At 42.8% G+C, this 18,120-nt stretch overlaps 1 protein-coding gene across 1 annotated transcript in view; it reads right to left on the reverse strand.

The window, feature by feature from the left end:
- Positions 1-1,547: 1,547 nt before the first annotated feature.
- Positions 1,548-18,120, reverse strand: part of LOC121582924 (synaptotagmin-9) — a 42,530-nt gene continuing 25,957 nt past the window's right edge. The window contains exons 4-7 of the mRNA XM_041899086.2: positions 7,319-7,439; positions 6,791-6,962; positions 5,879-6,008; positions 1,548-4,036 (exon numbers count right to left, since the gene is read on the reverse strand). Of these exons, the coding sequence (XP_041755020.2) occupies positions 3,968-4,036; positions 5,879-6,008; positions 6,791-6,962; positions 7,319-7,439 (492 nt within the window). The 3' untranslated portion in view covers positions 1,548-3,967. The remainder of the gene's footprint in view (positions 4,037-5,878; positions 6,009-6,790; positions 6,963-7,318; positions 7,440-18,120) is intronic.

Raw genomic sequence — 18,120 nt, forward strand, 5'->3', positions numbered from 1 at the left:
GGTAGGCCTGATCACCGACAACGATGAGACAGCCTATAGGGAGGAGGTCAGAGATCTGGCCGTGTGGTGCCAGGACAACAACCTCTCCCTCAACGTGACCAAGACAAAGGAGATGATTGTGGACTACAGGAAAAAAAGAGGACTGAGCACGCCCCATTCTCATCGACGGGGCTGTAGTGGAACAGGTTGAGAGCTTCAAGTTCCTTGGTGTCCACATCACCAACGAACTATCATGGTCCAAACACACCAAGACAGTCGTGAAGAGGGCACGACAAAGCCTATTCCCCCTCAGGAGACTAAAAAGATTCGGCATGGGTCCTCAGATCCTCAAAAAATTCTACAGCTGCACCATCGAGAGCATCCTGACTGGTTGCATCACCGCCTGGTATGGCAACTGCTTGGCCTCCGACCGCAAGGCACTACAGAGGGTAGTGCGTACGGCCCAGTACATCACTGGGGCAAAGCTTCCTGCCATCCAGGACCTCTATACCAGGCGGTGTCAGAGGAAGGCCCTCAAAATTGTCAAAGACTCCAGCCACCCTAGTCATAGACTGTTCTCTCTGCTACCGCACGGCAAGCGGTACCGGAGTGCCAAGTCTAGGTCCAAAAGACTTCTCAACAGCTTCTACCCCCAAGCCATAAGACTCCTGAACAGCTAATCATGGCTACCCGGACTATTTGCACTGCCCCCCCCACCCCATCCTTTTTACGCTGCTGCTACTCTGTTAAGTATTTATGCATAGTCACTTTAACTCTACCCACATGTACATATTACCTCAACTACCTCAACTACCTCAACTAGCCGGTGCCCCCGCACATTGACTCTGCAACGGTACCCCCCTGTATATATAGCCTCCCTACTGTCACTTTATTTTACTTCTGCTCTTTTTTTCTCAACACTTTTTTTGTTGTTGTTTTATTCTTACTTTTTTTGTTTAAAATAAATGCACTGTTGGTTAAGGGCTGTAAGTAAGCATTTCACTGTAATGTCAGCACCTGTTGTATTCGGCGCATGTGACCAATAAAATTTGATTTGATTTGATTTGATTTGATGTTCGACCAAGTCCCTGACCAAAATAGCTGATGCTTTAGACCATCATAAGAAGGTTCATATCCATTCTAGTATTCTAATTCCTAATTCTATTTCCAAAGCATCCTGTAGGCTTCATAGAAATGGGAAATTGCCCTGCTTTAGTGAACGTTGCATCATCACCATCATCTAAATGGTGTCACGCCTCATCTTCTAAAGTGTCCCATATGTAGGGAGAGAATGTATAGGCTGATGACCAGTGGTGAAAGAAGTACCCCGTTGTCATACTTGAGTAAAAGTAAAGATACCTTAATAGAAAATGACTCAAGTAAAAGTGAAAGTTACGCAGTAAAATACTACTTGAATAAAATTTTAAAAGTATTTGGTTTAAATATACTTAAGTACCAAAAGTAAATGTAATTGCTAAAATATACTTAAGTATTAAAAGTAAAAGTATAAATCATTTAAGCAAAGCAGACCATTTTCAAGTTTTGTATTTTATTTACGGATAGCCAGGTGCACACTCCAACACAGATATAATTTACAAACAAAGCATGTATGTTTAGTGAGTCTGCCAGATCAGAGGCTGTAGGGATGACTAGGGATGTTCTCTAGATACTGTAAGTGAGTGAATAGGACCGTTTTCCTGTCCTGCTAAGCACTCAAAATGTAATGAGTAGTTTGGGTGTCAGGGAAAATGTACAGAGTAAAAAGTACATTATTTTCTTTAGGAATGTAGTGAAGTAAACGTTGTCCAAAATATAAATAGTACAGATACCAAAAGAAAACTAATGAAGTAGAAATTTAAATAATTTTTACTGAAATACTTTACACCACTGCTGATGACATACTCAGCTAAGAAATAAATGGATGGCTCCAGTTCCTAGAGTTCTCTCTTGTCATACTCAAAACTAACACAATGTTGGCTTGTTATAGATGTGGATGGAGCTATGATGTAGCGCTGGTAAATGTGGTTAACCTTCACAGCAGCCATAAGAGTGATTTCCAGAAATGGTAAAAGTCCAAAGAACAACAGATGTTACATGATTCCCATGACTAAAGTCAATACAAAGGCAGTCATCATTCAGGTAGAGTTCAACATATAAAGTCATGAATCACTAAAAACAGCAGAAAAGGAAACATGGATATTCAACAGAAGTCATGGTAGACATATCCTGGTCTACAGTATATCTGAAAACACGAGGTACAACTTGTTAGATTAGAACACCACACTTCTAGTGCTGCGGGTAGTAGGCACAGATCTAGGATCAGTTTACCCTCCTAATCCCTAACTTTACCATTAGGAGGAACATGCTAAATTGACCTGAGAACAGCATATGGAGAAGGTACAACTCCATCAGACTCTGATTTCTGGCACTCTGTGAGGGGCAGGCATGTCTGATTGAAAACATTCTCTCTGACAGTGACAAATCACAGCTCATCATCACTGGAGGCAGCTAATCCATGGAGAGCAACGGTGGACTAATTTAGCCCCAGAACACGCAGCCTACGCAATGAGGAGACACATGGTTCGATAGCCAATCAGCTTGCTCTAAAACTGACGAGCCTGTATGATACCGGAGGAAACAGTGGAGTCAATATTCTGTCAGAGCCTCAAATGTACAAATACATGTATCCCCAAGAGGTATGCATAGCAACACAGTATTATTGACTGAACCCAGCTGATAAAGTGAAACAGTGGTTAGCAACTAGGCATGTATCCAGATTATTCTAAAGCATATTGATAAGTCATCTGTGAATGTTCCGAGCAGATGTTCATTTGGCATTGGTTTCTATGTGGAGTCAATAGTAACCTGCTCACTAATACAGGCATTTCTTCCTGTCATGGTTATCCACTCGGGTGCAATCTCATTGATAGGATTTGTAATATGCTAAAATAAACAACGGATTATCGACAAGGTACAAAACACATGACTAGACCCCATCTCCATCTCTCAGAAAAACACTTAGACTCACACGCACAGGCACACACACATTTCTCTGTTAATGTCATATGACTATCTCTTGATTCCCCTTCTCTCTGGTCTTGGTCGTCTCTCCCCCGCTCTCTATTTCACGGTCACTCAGTTTGTGCCTTTTGCTAGTTTATTTTGACATTTAGCTTACGGTAATAACTTAATAGAATCACCGTCCCCCAATTACACACAATAATTGTAATAATTTACATGATCAGATTAGGCATGTTGGTTTTCATTACCATCTGGTTTTACACTTGCCTTTTAACGCCTCAAGAGAATCCGTGGTTGTCATAGCAACAGGCGAGGAATATTAAAATTGACCACCCAGCTGTTTTTTATCAATACATATTTATTGATAACATTTGAAAGAACATTTTTACGTACAGGTACTAAGTCTAAGAAATGAATTGCCACTGCACGTCATGTGATCATCTGACAGAACTTCACATTCTATTCCAAGAACAGAAACAGAAAACAACTGAGGAGAAGATATTCCACCAAAACCCATGACCTCATGCACCGTTTCCAAATGAAATATGTATGTCAGTTCGACTGGTCGTTTTTAAGTACACTGTGCAATACAGACACACCCCATTACAAACAGGTAGAACAAGACTAATGTAAAAAACGGTTACTTCAAACTCAGGCTTAGATCAAACTGTTAAAACCGCCTGGTTGTTTTTGTCATCGATTTTCTTTTTGGAACTGAATAAAAAAGAAAACAACCATATTATGTGGTAACTCAACATGCAACTGAATCAATCCAGCTCGCCATGCAAAAGTCCTGTCCCAGAGACACAGAGCTGACAATGGTTGGTCTCTGATAACCGTGAAATCGACAGCACACAGTCGTGACGTATAACCGTATGTCGACCACTCAGCAGGCCGATGCTCCTATGGTTGGGCTGGTCCGCCTGGCTCTTCTCCTTGTGGTCGTATTCCGGGAAGGACCAGACGCTTACGGAGACGGAGGAGTCTTCAGGGAATTACAGGACCCTGCCTGGCTCCCGCCTGTGGTGCCTTGGTACTGTGGGAGAGAGAGAGAGAAGAGAGAGAGATACATCTCCAATAAAGATAGCTGTGTACATGTAGATTAGTAGTCCTAGAGACATTCTGTAGAGGGGATGAAGATAACAGATCACTTCGGTTCAGTGTATTGACCAAATCTGGTACTTTGATTAACCGATTCAATTGTGAGTTCTGTTAGTAGGTCAAGTTCATTGCATTGTAGTTAAAGCTTATAAGCAGCAATTGTAACCTAAAGACATTAATACGATTTCACTAATTCAAGACTCTCTCACTAATTGTATGTGCTAAGTAACAAGCTGTGTCACACTAAAATCTGTTTTGGAAATGATCTTTATTGCCTCTGAATCCTCCTTAGAGGACTGCCAAACAGAACTACTCTCTAAAGCACCCGTAGTGAAAACAAAGATTCTCTCAAACTCCCAGCACTTCAACATGAAAGCTCTTGATTGATTCTCTTCTTTCGCTTGCAGAAATCTAGCCGCTTAGAATCGGTTAGTTAAGCAAGCAGAAAAATGTATTCCTCTATTTTCATCTCAGCGAGGTCAGATCTATTTTCCAGTGAAAGGGTCAGTTCTTCTTGACAGTAATTGTTTTGTTTGCTGGCTAAAAAGCAAAAAGACAGAAGCCATTACAGAAAGAGAGTGAGGGAGAGAGTGATGGGTTACAGAGCAAACAAACATAAACAAACATAGTTGCGTTTGAAGTCCTTTTGCGTCCCGGGCGTGTTTTGAATATGTGATTTTTGGGGGGAGGGCCTTGTGAAGGCAGAACAACATTGATTCAAATGGCTGGGGAGGCAGACTGCTAAATAATAGATGTGCTTTCCTGGGGGCTCAAATGAGGATTTCAAAGCATAGTCACATAATGTAATTAAGTAAGTAACCCTGAAGCAAACAGAATAGTCTGCTTAATTGTTCCATTTCTCAAATCCTGCTCTGTCTGTCGCTCTACCTCTTTTCTTGCTCTCCTACTGTCTCTTTCACTTCATCTACAGTATGTCTCTCTCTATCTGTCTGTCTGTCTGTCTCTTTCTCTCCCTCGCTCCCTCTCTAGACCTTGGTGGTTCACTCAGCTGTGTTCAACAGGAAGACACTCTCCTTTGATGCCAACACAATAAAGCCATTACTCAAGGCTGAGTGTACAGGTCACACACTCTCTCCTTCAACTCCTCAACACTCCTCTCCACACTGCCATAATAATAATAATAGATGTATTCTTATACCTTGGGGGGAAATATATTTCCAATTAATGTCAGCTATTGTATGTATACATTGTTCAGCTACCTTGTACATAATAACATCTTATACAATGCAATGTAGACATGAAATGTAGAAAGGCCTTCTTCAGAAGAATCAGTATTCTTGCTGCCATGCTTGGGAAGTAACTACCATTGACCACCTGTACACATGAAAGTCTGATTTTAATTGTATTTTTTCTTAGTAGATTTGGCTTAACAACAACTTCAAAACATCAAGGTAGACCTACTCGCTGAGAGCCTTGCCATTCTCTGCTGCGGTTGTTTTTAACAATGGAGGATTTTTTGCGCTGGGAGATAGAGAGGTTAAGAGCCTCTTAGGGTATTGATTATTGAGAAGAATGAGGCCTTAGAAAAGAGGATAATAATTTTGAATGAGTTTCTGTGGCAGGTAACGGCACTCAACTGTCTGAAGTCTGAAACCACCAGACATCGGTCAAACTAGTCAAACTAACTCAAAGATGTTGGCTATTTTGACAGTATGCAAACAAACCTATTTCGGTTGAGACAAACCTTGAAAATGATCCATTAGAAACAAAGACACATATGTGGGAACACACACACACACACACACACCGGCTTTACCTCTATGAGCGGGTGCCAGTGGGCGATGGGTTTTCGCGGATACGACAGCATTTCGCTCCAGTGGTCTCGGCCCAGGTGCTCTGCATCGTTGCCCACTTTACACACCCCGATGACCTCATTATGGCCTACACTGGATAGGGAGACACACAGAGACCTTCATTACTCCTGCCTTCGGACTGGAGATGAAGGAGTACTGTCTCTATCTAAACTTAATGTTTACTTGGGTAGTAAGATAAACCTACAAATGTATTCCTAACTTTAGATAGAACATTAAAGTAACATTACAGTAACCCTGTGTGGATCTAAAAGTGAATCACATGACTAATTGAAAATGTGTGAATTCAGTGAAGAATAGGGTATCAACCAAAATATATGATGGGATGTGAAATCTCAGGAAATAACATTAATATTGGGTCTGTATGAATGGTGTGACAGAACTGAATGATGCGACAGAATGAGAGTATATTTTCAATAATGGTGTGACAGAACAGTCATTCAAAGCTAGGTGATCTTGTGAATATGTCTGCCTTCACAGTAATGATGATACATTTGCTATGGTAGAAAAACATAGCGGTGCTAAATTAAGAAGAGATGAGAGAAAGACTAGAAGGAAGATAAAGCCAAGGAGATGTTGGAATGCTACCCACAAGATAGGAGGCCCTGGGGTAATGTAACCTTCTCTATTTCACTCCTCTCTGCCTTGAAAGCTTTTTAACCCTCTATAGGCCTTGCATCAATTCTGAATCAGTATTGTCTTGACTGAAGGTATCTACTCTCTCAAGAGGCTATAAGAAGCCTGAGAGACTGACAAGTAGCACAGAGGTATATACTGCATAAGAACCACAATTGAAAAGCTACTGAGTCACTGAGTTCAAATCTATTGGATCTCTGAGTTAAAGTCCATTGACTCACCGGTCGTAGTCCATGACGGCGATCATAAGGCTGATCTGGTCAATGTTCTCTGGGGGGACATCAAAGACTATGGCTTCGTTGTAGACAGGGTTCAAAGTGTTCCTCTTAGTGGAGGTCTTCCTCTTCTTTAATCTCCGACCGTCACACATTAGAGAGACCTTCACATACGGGTCTGGAGATGAAGAGAGGAAAGGAGGGGGGGAGAGAGAGAGAGAGAGAGAGAGAGAGAGAGAGAGAGAGAGAGAGAGAGAGAGAGAGAGAGAGAGAGAGAGAGAGAGAGAGAGAGAGAGAGAGAGAGAGAGAGAGAGAGAGAGAGAGAGAGAGAGAGAGAGAGAGAGAGAGAGAGAGAGAGAGAGAGACATATTTCTGTTGTATACAGCATATGTTCATGTTAGGTAGTATTGAATAGAAACACATAGCAATAATTGGATACAGGGTTATAGTAGTGTACTGAATAGAAATCCACAGTGAAATACGATGTGTTTTTGTGGTAGTGTTGATATGGTGTGAGGTAGTGTTGAGTTCTACCTGATGCCCCAGTGATGTCCATGGCCTTAAGGTTCCTGGCCTTGATCATGGTGATGGTCAGTCTGCCGGCGGTGGGCAGGTAGCACAGAGAGAACATCAGGTCTCCCAGGTCCACGTTATCCTGCAGGGTGGAAACAAAACACAACAATATCAACCACTGTATCCTGCAGGGTGGAAACACAACACAACAATATCAACCACTGTATCCTGCAGGGTGGAAACACAACACAACAATATCAACCACTGTATCCTGCAGGGTGGAAACACAACACAACAATATCAACCACTGTATCCTGCAGGGTGGAAACAACACCGATATATCAACCACTGTATCCTGCAGGGTGGAAACACAACACAACAATATCAACCACTGTATCCTGCAGGGTGGAAACACAACACAACAATATCAACCACTGTATCCTGCAGGGTGGAAACACAACACAACAATATCAACCACTGTATCCTGCAGGGTGGAAACAACACCGATATATCAACCGCTAAATAAATCAATATACGGTCAGATTGGTCAAGGACATTTATCCTTTTTGTTCTCACCCTCAATATCATTAGAATAAAGATATAATAGAATGCTATCGCAATAAACTCTGACCATATCAAGCTCAAAACATTCCCTTGGGATTTTACAAGGACTTGAGCCAACATGTCGACCAAAATCCCCATCATGGCAAATCTCTAGTTGGTTTCGCTGAAGGGTAGGCAGAGCTTTTTCTTATGAGATTAACAATGGTAAATTCCCTCACTCTCTTTATAACTAATATGTTGTTAATTTATAGGAGAACTCATCACTGACATGTCCTCATAAGTATCATCCCTAACTCACTCACAGGTAATGGTGCAGTAGCAAAATTGACAGGCTAGATTAATCTAAAACCCTTCCCAGTCATTGGTCTGGAAAACTCCCTCTCATATTTCCAATAATAAACATTGACGCTACACGAGAGAGAAGACTACTGTTTGGCTGTAAAAAGCAACAGCTCAATTATCACCCTGTTCTGAAAATAACTCCGTAGAGGTGGTGAGATCTCCTCCTAATCTGACGCACTCTGAGAATTCCACTGGAACATTTTAATGGGAGAGCAATAACTTTCTATGCAAGATTTTAATGGATTAACCCTATGAAAGGTTTTATTAAAAAGTTACCAAAACTTACACAAAATGTTTTGCTACTATATAGTACTGTAGTCCTACTAATGAATACCTCTAGGCATTCCTAAGGCATCTTGATGCGTATGTCGCCTTGCACTCCATCAAAAAACTCAGAAGCATTTTTTTTTGTTACGGCTACTTTCTCCTTCCCAAACTAGATTAGCGAACACAAACAGAATGCCCCTCAGACTGTTAATAGCAGTGCACTCAGCAGATCCCTATCTGCAGTCGACCATGCCCGAGGGGGGGGCGTTTGTTTTCTCCCAGAACCCCCTGCGGTGTTCAGTGATGAGGTCCCTGCTTCCTGTGACATTTACACGCCTCTCCCTAATTGTCTTCCTATCGGGTTGCTCAGGGGTGCAAGAAGGATTAGAAGTGTTAGATCCGTGTGTCCCTGGCACCCGGAGACCCCCCCGAAGGGCCTTCGCCAGCAGGAAATGGCATTTTAAGAGAGCAGGGGTGGGGGGATGGGCAGGGGGTGACAGTAGATGTAGGAGGCAACAGGGGGTGCAGGAGAAGGTGACGACTGTGCTCCACAGTCTCTGGTTATCACCTCGCCTCACAGCCCCAAATGTCATTGGCTTTACACATCCCAGCTAAAGTACAGCCTAGTACAGAGCATACACTACTAACGCCAATGATCAAAGAAAGGGCCATGGTTTCAGGTAACATCATCTACTTACAGTAGTTACTACTCTGCCTAGGAGACGCTAAATACTGAGTCCTACAGTTGTGCAGTCATTGCTCTAGCTATAGCATACCGCTTTGTTTCAGTACAGCAAAACTACATAAAAAAGTATTTATTCTATGGCCATGGCCTCAGTACAGATGTGGAATACAGCTGCACTTCCGGTGAACTGTATAGGCCCTTCACACTAGAGACAAACAACACGTGTATTGGATGCTGTGTTTGTCAGAGTCGTCTTCTTATTGTGTGCTCATAGTTCTAAATCATTACAATGCAACAATGCTGCTGCCTCCTTTGTACTGCATCTTCCCTGGGCAGAGGAACACAAACCTGAAATAGCACACAGTCAGTTATACAGGCAAGCTGTCTCTGTTTCATTTATAAAAATGACTCTGTATTCACCATCAATAGAAGCCTATGCTGTGCCGTGATTATGACAAATGGCCAATATTGCAGCAGATAAGCAAACACCCCTCTATGACTAGCAGGGCTGCTCTCCCCCGGGCCTAACAATCAGTTAGACTTCAACTAAGCGGATATTGGTTTTGTGTGTGTGTGTGTGTTTGTGTGTGTGTATGTGTGTATGTGGTGTGTGTGTGTGTGTGTGTGCCTGTGCATGTGCGCGTGCGTGTATGTGTGTGTGGGGCGGAAGGTAGCCTAGCGGTTAAGAGCATTGGGCTAGTAACCGAAAGGTCGCTGGTTCAAATCCCTGAGCCGACTAGGTGAAAAATCTATCTCTTAGCTCTGGATAAGTGTCTGCTCAATGACTAAAATGTAAAAGTATGCATTGGCAAACAACATAATGCCAGACTTGGTTTAGACATCCCCCAAAGGATTGTAGAGAACCTGAAGGAGGGAATACACAAGAAAGGAAGAGAGAATGTGCTAAAGACTGAAATAGAGGACGTTTCAAATTTAGAGGAGGCTGGTGGGAGGAGCTATAGGAGGATGGGCTCATTATAATGGCTGGAATGGAATGGTATCAAACATAATGAAACCACGTTTGACTCCGTGCCATTTTTTCCATTACAGCCATTACAATGAGCCTGTCCTCCTATAGCTCCTCCCACCAGCCTCCTCTATTCACATTGCTTGAAGAGGAAAACCAGTCAGAGGAAGACACAGGAATACATCCAGATGACTTTACAGTCTCTGTTACTGTTTTCCTCTACAGTCGTCAATCATCCCTGTCAAACTGGGCTGGTCCCAAGACAGTGAATAGGAACTGGGCAGAAATGCCACTAAGGCCCCACAAGAACCAATGTATTACGAATGACTTTGCTATAAAATCCAGGTACACTTAATATCCGGGGTAACAGATCAATATGAACATAACACATTTATCCCACAGGAGGCTGTTAGAGTAACAATGTATGTTACTCAAACTATAAGCAGATGTCAGATCTAACCCCTGAATCTCCCTCCTACCCCATCTCTGCTTCAGCTTTCTGTCAGTCACTCTTATCGACCTCTGACCCTCCTCCATCAGGAATTCTGATTGGTTGTCAGACAGATACAGCACGCTACCCCACCATCATCTGGGAGTTAATGGGGGCCACTCATCTACAACAACACAAATAACAGGTCACGCTCCCCACAACCACCTTGGATGCTCTTTAAATGGCAACCACAATCTAGCCTTAACAAGGATATTCCTCCAAGAAAGATGGATTTGTGAAAATGACTTTTTTCACTGTAGGAAAATCACAATAGCAATGCTCATCACACAAGTGCAAACACACAGGGTGCAACTTCCGAACATAAGCAACCATGTAAATGTAAACAGGTTCTCCGGCAGCCAATTATCAGCCAATTAAAATCTTTGATTTACTAGCATGTGACAGAACAGTAAGTTGCAGCTGGTCCCATCAGATAACATGGCACACATTAGCCCTATGCTAACCTCAATAGGTGGCACTGATTATATCCTGGCACAAATTATTCATCAACCTATAAAGATCTTAGACTTGATATCCACCCACCAATGGCATTTCTTAAAATAGGTTAATCCTGGCCAGTAAAAGGATATTTTTCAACCTACAAATTCAAGGTTTATTTTTGTTCCATTAATCTGTAACAAACGTTGTGTGAAAATATTCCATTGATGCATCCTTGACTAGGCTACTAGCTACTACTAACGTTAGACAACATTTTCATATCTCACATTTTTATTTATCTGTTTCACACACATCCAGGTGCTTTTATGAAGAAAGTGTTATTGTTCTGTCATCTGCAAGTAAATCGAAATTCTAATTGGCTGATATGCATTTTGTACCTGACAACCTGTTTAAATTTAAGTGGTCGCAAGTATGGACCCACATTATTTGACTGTTTGTGATGATGTGTTGTTTGACATACTCGAAATAGGCAAAGCTACAAATAAAACTGTACTTTAACTGTTTCTCTGATGTTTTCATTTGAACAACATCACTGCTCTCCTATTTCGGGAGCTGTGACTGTCGTCGACTTCGTCTACGTTTGGTGTGCAGTGGTATTGGAGTGCAGTAGTGACCATGCACTCTGTCTATACGTATTCAAAGTTAACACACAGCTAGCAAACATAACAGCAGCTTACAACAGATCAGAAAGGCTGTGAAAATAACACTGAACAATACAACTGTTTTGTCAGGTTTCTGCCTGTGTCTAGCTAACGATGAAAGGGATGTTGTTATCTTACAATAACTGTTCCATTTCAGAAAAACTGATATGTTGTGAAAACTAAAACTCCATTACAATAACTACGCCATTTCAGAGAAACTGCTACCTTTCCAAAGTAATTGAGGCGTGTTGCTATCTTACAATAACTGCGATTTCAGAGAAACTGGCATGTTGTAAAGAATAACATTCCATCCCCTTGTACAGTGGGGAAAAAAAGTATTTAGTCAGCCACCAATTGTGCAAGTTCTCCCACTTAAAAAGATGAGAGAGGCCTGTAATTTTCATCATAGGTACACGTCAACTATGACAGACAAAATGAGAAAAAAAATTCCTGAAAATCACATTGTAGGATTTTTAATGAATTGATTTGCAAATTATGGTGGAAAATAAGTATTTGGTCAATAACAAAAGTTTCTCAATACTTTGTTATATACCCTTTGTTGGCAATGACACAGGTCAAATGTTTTCTGTAAGACTTCACAAGGTTTTCACACACTGTTGCTGGTATTTTGGCCCATTCCTCCATGCAGATCTCCTCTAGAGCAGTGATGTTTTGGGGCTGTCGCTGGGCAACACAGACTTTCAACTCCCTCCAAAGATTTTCTATGGGGTTGAGATCTGGAGACTGGCTAGGCCACTCCAGGACCTTGAAATGCTTCTTACGAAGCCACTCCTTCGTTACCCGGGCGGTGTGTTTGGGATCATTGTCATGCTGAAAGACCCAGCCACGTTTCATCTTCAATGCCCTTGCTGATGGAAGGAGGTTTTCACTCAAAATCTCACGATACATGGCCCCATTCATTCTTTCCTTTACATGGATCAGTCGTCCTGGTCCCTTTGCAGAAAAACAGCCCCAAAGCATGATGTTTCCACCCCCATGCTTCACAGTAGGTATGGTGTTCTTTGGATGCAACTCAGCATTCTTTGTCCTCCAAACACGATGAGTTGAGTTTTTACCAAAAAGTTCTATTTTGGTTTCATCTGACCATATGACATTCTCCCAATCCTCTTCTGGATCATCCAAATGCACTCTAGCAAACTTCAGACGGGCCTGGACATGTACTGGCTTAAGCAGGGGGACACGTCTGGCACTGCAGGATTTGAGTCCCTGGCGGCGTAGTGTGTTACTGATGGTAGGCTTTGTTACTTTGGTCCCAGCTCTCTGCAGGTCATTCACTACGTCCCCCCGTGTGGTTCTGGGATTTTTGCTCACCGTTCTTGTGATCATTTTGACCCCACGGGGTGAGATCTTGCGTGGAGCCACAGATCGAGGGAGATTATCAGTGGTCTTGTATGTCTTCCATTTCCTAATAATTGCTCCCACAGTTGATTTCTTCAAACCAAGCTGCTTACCTATTGCAGATTCAGTCTTCCCAGCCTGGTGCAGGTCTACAATTTTGTTTCTGGTGTCCTTTGACAGCTCTTTGGTCTTGGCCGTAGTGGAGTTTGGAGTGTGACTGTTTGAGGTTGTGGACAGGTGTCTTTTATACTGATAACAAGTTCAAACAGGTGCCATTAATACAGGTAACGAGTGGAGGACAGAGGAGCCTCTTAAAGAAGAAGTTACAGGTCTGTGAGAGCCAGAAATCTTGCTTGTTTGTAGGTGACCAAATACTTATTTTCCACTATAATTTACAAATAAATTCATTAAAAATCCTACAATGTGATTTTCTGGATATTTTTTCTCAATTTGTCTGTCATAGTTGACGTGTACCTATGATGAAAATTACAGGCCTCTCTCATCTTTTTAAGTGGGAGAACTTGCACAATTGGTGGCTGACTAAATACTTTTTTCCCCCACTGTATATATTCCCCGTCATACAGAGTACTGATACAGCTGGTCAGTGAGGATCCACCTGTGTGATTCTGTCAGCTATGTGAGGAGATGTGGATCTGATGGCCGCAGGTTGTGAAAGAAGGGAGAGATGAATGATCTTGTCAGCTCTTTGAGACACACTCCTCCCTCTTCCTCAGTAACACTTCAGTGGGGTGGTTTCATACTGTCTCATCCTTCATCTCTCTGTTTTTTGTTATTTCTCTTTTCCCCTTGAGTAGTGGTTCAGAGAGAGGGAAGATAGAATATATTGGGTGGACACAGAGTGTTATAGACACGACACTAGAGAGTAGTTCTGTCAGGTTTCTTTGTTTCTTCTGATCTAGGATAATATAAGCGTGCTCTGACCTATTTCACTGGTTCTAGACTAACTGGCTAGATGATAGCTTTGGAGGTAATGTTCTACTTATAACTGGAGGTTCTCTGGGTCAAGCCCCCTCATCATCCACAACAGTTTTACATTCAAGACCTTTACAACCTCCTCCGATATGCATGTGTTTTCATGTCACATTACACAGTAAGTGGTTAACTCGAGTGTAGATAATATACTGTAGCTAGACCGTATGAGCGGGTTGTCATTTGCAGTAAATAGTTGTGTTTGGGGCCATATGCTTGCTTATGAAAGCTAAGAGGAAGCCATTTAACTGAGCTAGGTCTGTGAACTGTTTTGACAGAGCATCTTAGACAGATCTCATGTGGTTTGGTTTGGGTTTTTAACTGTTCCAGAGAGCTTCATGTGCCCTCAGGCTAAATGTAAAGCGCAAAAACTATACATGTATAACCTACAGGCTATAACTAGGCCCAGAGATTTCCTGGTCAGGTTACATGGTCAGGAGAACTCCTGGCCTTAGTCATGAGGGATGTATGATTTTTTGGTCTCAGTCTTGGTTAGGGCTGTTCTCTGTTGTTGCTGGGGCTCCAGACTTAGCGGGAGGCCCAGTCCAGCCCTAGACAGGCTCTAGTTATTAATGGATGCCATCACCATCTCTGTGTCAACCTGTCAAAGCTGCCTCCCTCTCACTGACAACCGCGATTTAGGTCACTGCCCTCTGAAACGAAGCCCTCCATCCTGCTCTGTGTATGCAAACATAAACATGCACAGAAGCACATGCGGCACATGCATGCACACTCACACACACACACAGACACACACACACACATTTACACACAAACACACACGCACACGCACACACACACATCCAAATACCACTGCTCTCAATCTTGGGCCTGCGGTCAAATGAAATATCATGGGCTTGAGACTGATATTTTTGTCCTTCCCAAATGTAGATACACTCAGAGCTAATGACCCCATGTTACCAGACAACCCCTCACTGGCACATTAATAAGGTCATCTTCAAAAATAATGTCTGGATCAAAGTGGCAAAGATATTTGAAAGTCAAATTTAACTTATCAAAGACGCAATACAAGTGGCCATTTTATAATTACTACCTACACCGAGTCTGGCCTCCACTGAATGCTTTTATTTCTCTGGCCAGCCTACTACCACCCTCATTGTATCCCACTGTACACTCTTAGAAAAAAGGCTGTTTTGGTTCCAGGTAGAATCCTTTTTGGTTCCAGGTAGGATCCTTTTGAGTTCCATGTAGAACCCTCTGTGGAAAGGGTTCTATATGGAAGCCAAAATAGTTCTACCTGGAACCAAAAGGGTTCTTGAAAGGGTTCTCTTGTGGGGACAGCCGAAGAACCCTTTTAGGTTCTAGATAGCACCGTTTCTTCTAAGAATGTATTCATATTATTATTTAGGCTAACATTAGCATGCAGGTTACATTACAGCTCATCAGAGATGGTGGGTAGAGCGGCATCTCACCGTCATCAACCAGAGAGCGAGAGAGAACCGATTGCCTTATTACCAGACAGGTGAGGTGGAGGCGGAGGAGGCAGAGCTGAGGGGAGGAGGAAGGTGAGAGAGAGGAGGAACACGAGGTGAGGGGATGGAGGTAGGGTTCAGTCGTGTCACAGAGCATCCAATTAAACCACACTGCGACAGTTGGACACCACACACACACACACACACACACACACACATATACACACGTGGTAAATATGTTAGACAACCAATTATGTGAGACTAGAATATAGCAGTGGAGGGAAGAGGAAAGTAGAGCAGTGAAGAGAGAGAGCAGAGGAGGAGAGAGAAGAGGAGAGTAGAGCAGTGAAGAGAGAGAGCAGAGGAGGAGAGGAGAGAAGAGCAGTGGAGAGAGAGAGCAGAGGAGGAGAGGAGAGAGGAGAGAGGAGAGGACGGCTGATGTTAACCAGGCAGCAGAGGGCCTGCATTCAGATAATTACCACTGAGTACACTCTGAAGCACAACTTTTACATCCGAAACCCCAGGGCCTCAATAAAACATCTCTATTTGAATGTAGCCCAGCACTAGGATTCTACTAATCAGCAGCACATCAGTTGAATCAGTGCTGGAACAAAAGCCTGCACACCCTCTACGTAGCTACGCAGGAGTAGGGCTGGCCAGCCACATTGGCTGGAACAAAAGTCTACAGCCAGGGCCAGAGTAGAGTTGACCACCCCTGGTCTAAGTGCCATTGAGTTCCATTGATATGGGTTGAAGAGAAGGACAGGTCATTAGCTATCCCTGTTATTCTCCAGGCAACAGGGCAGAGGGCTCTAACACAGTCATCCTGAAGGAACAATGAGTCACCTGGCGTCAGGTCACCTGGGTTCCAAACTCATAAAAGTCAAAATGGTCGCTGTTCAGACAAACTACAAAGACTTGTATCACTAGTAATGGTACAGAATCACCTGAACCCCAAACCAGAGGACATAATAACCGGATCATGAATTATTCATAACTTAACATTTGCATACTGTCAAAGAAAGGGTGGCCAGACAGTTGCTGTGTCGTTATGTCATTTAACAAAGTATACACTGAATTCAATACACACACACACATGCATACGGATGCCCACAGAAACACACACACACACACACACAAGATGCCTATTAATGTGTCCATTGATTACACTGCATTGATTACGCTCCTTGCTGTGACTGTATCTGAAACCTGTGTGTACAGGAATACGCTGAGTGTGTGTTAAATCATCTGTGACAAATGTCACCATATATCAGTGTGTGTGAGTGTGTTCTCTTCATCAGCTACGCCTCATTGATTCAGCATCACTGACCTCCCTGGAATAATATGAATTGTATTCTATAATCAATGGGAGGGGAGAGCTCTGATAAATGCCAGTCCCACCAGTCCCATATGGCATGAAAAACACAGACAGTATCAATGGCCAAATCACAGCTACTGTAGCTCACACAGTCACACACTGAGAAAGGTGCTGGTCAATCAATGCAATCACCGAAGACAGGGCCTACCTGTGATTGTCCACAACAAGACAGGTCTGTCTGATCTTACACAGCTTTGAAACGGATTGCTGTGAGGAGATGATTAAACATCTCTATTCTAAGACATCATGGGGAGAAGAGGTTGGAGGCTGGCATATAAAAAAATGCAGGAGACAGCACCCTACAGAAAAAAGTAGAGAGAGAAAAAGTAAAACAATAAATACAAATGTACACGCACATTTTCTCCTCTCCTCCGCTCCTGACTGCATGTGCTGCTGCAGGAAGGGGGGCATTGCCTAGGCAACCAAAGACTAGTTTGCCAAAGACTTGCTTGTTTCAGCATGGAGCAACAACATTTCCTCACGTTGTAGAGTCTATGTTACAGCTGAAATTGACTCAACCACACGAATGCCCGACCGTCCCGTCCCGTTGTATTATTTTTAAACGATGATGACAGTAATTTTATTTTCATGACGGTCTTCATCCATAACTGTCGGTTACACGGTTATACAGTAATTGTGCCAGCCCTAAGCGTGACAGACATATATTTACACACACACACACACACACACACACACACACACTGAACTTTCCATCACACAAACACACACAGAGCTGTCAGTTGTCTAATTTGCGCGGCACTGTGATGAGCACTCATTCCTGACGACCTCAGGCATCATCACCATGGGCCCATTTAACTCTGCTGAGTGAGGTTAGGACCTGGTGGAAAGGAGCTGAGATGGGGTGAATTGGGAAGATTAGCGCCTAATGCTAATACTAATGGAAATGCCTCTGTGTCCTTCACCAGGGTCCACTGGATGGAACAATGCAGAGAAAGTGATTATGAGTTACCTTTCTGAAGGAGACAATGCTTCACCACTGAGAGATGAGATACCAGCAGGCACGTGCACAGATGGAGCCCTAGGGGTGATGGTGCACCTGCCCATTTGCCCTCCTACGATCTTTTTTAGGTGGTGTTTCTTAAATACAAATATTTTATTTTTTGTCTCTTTTCCTATTATAACTTTAAATATAACGAATTGCCCACCAAACTACATAATTTCTCATTAAAATTCCCTCCCCATTAAAAGTCCCCTCCCACTGTTATTTTATACAGTTTATACAGGCTC

Source organism: Coregonus clupeaformis, unplaced genomic scaffold (assembly GCF_020615455.1).
Source record: "Coregonus clupeaformis isolate EN_2021a unplaced genomic scaffold, ASM2061545v1 scaf0114, whole genome shotgun sequence".
In the NCBI taxonomy this organism is placed as follows: Eukaryota; Metazoa; Chordata; class Actinopteri; order Salmoniformes; family Salmonidae; genus Coregonus; species Coregonus clupeaformis.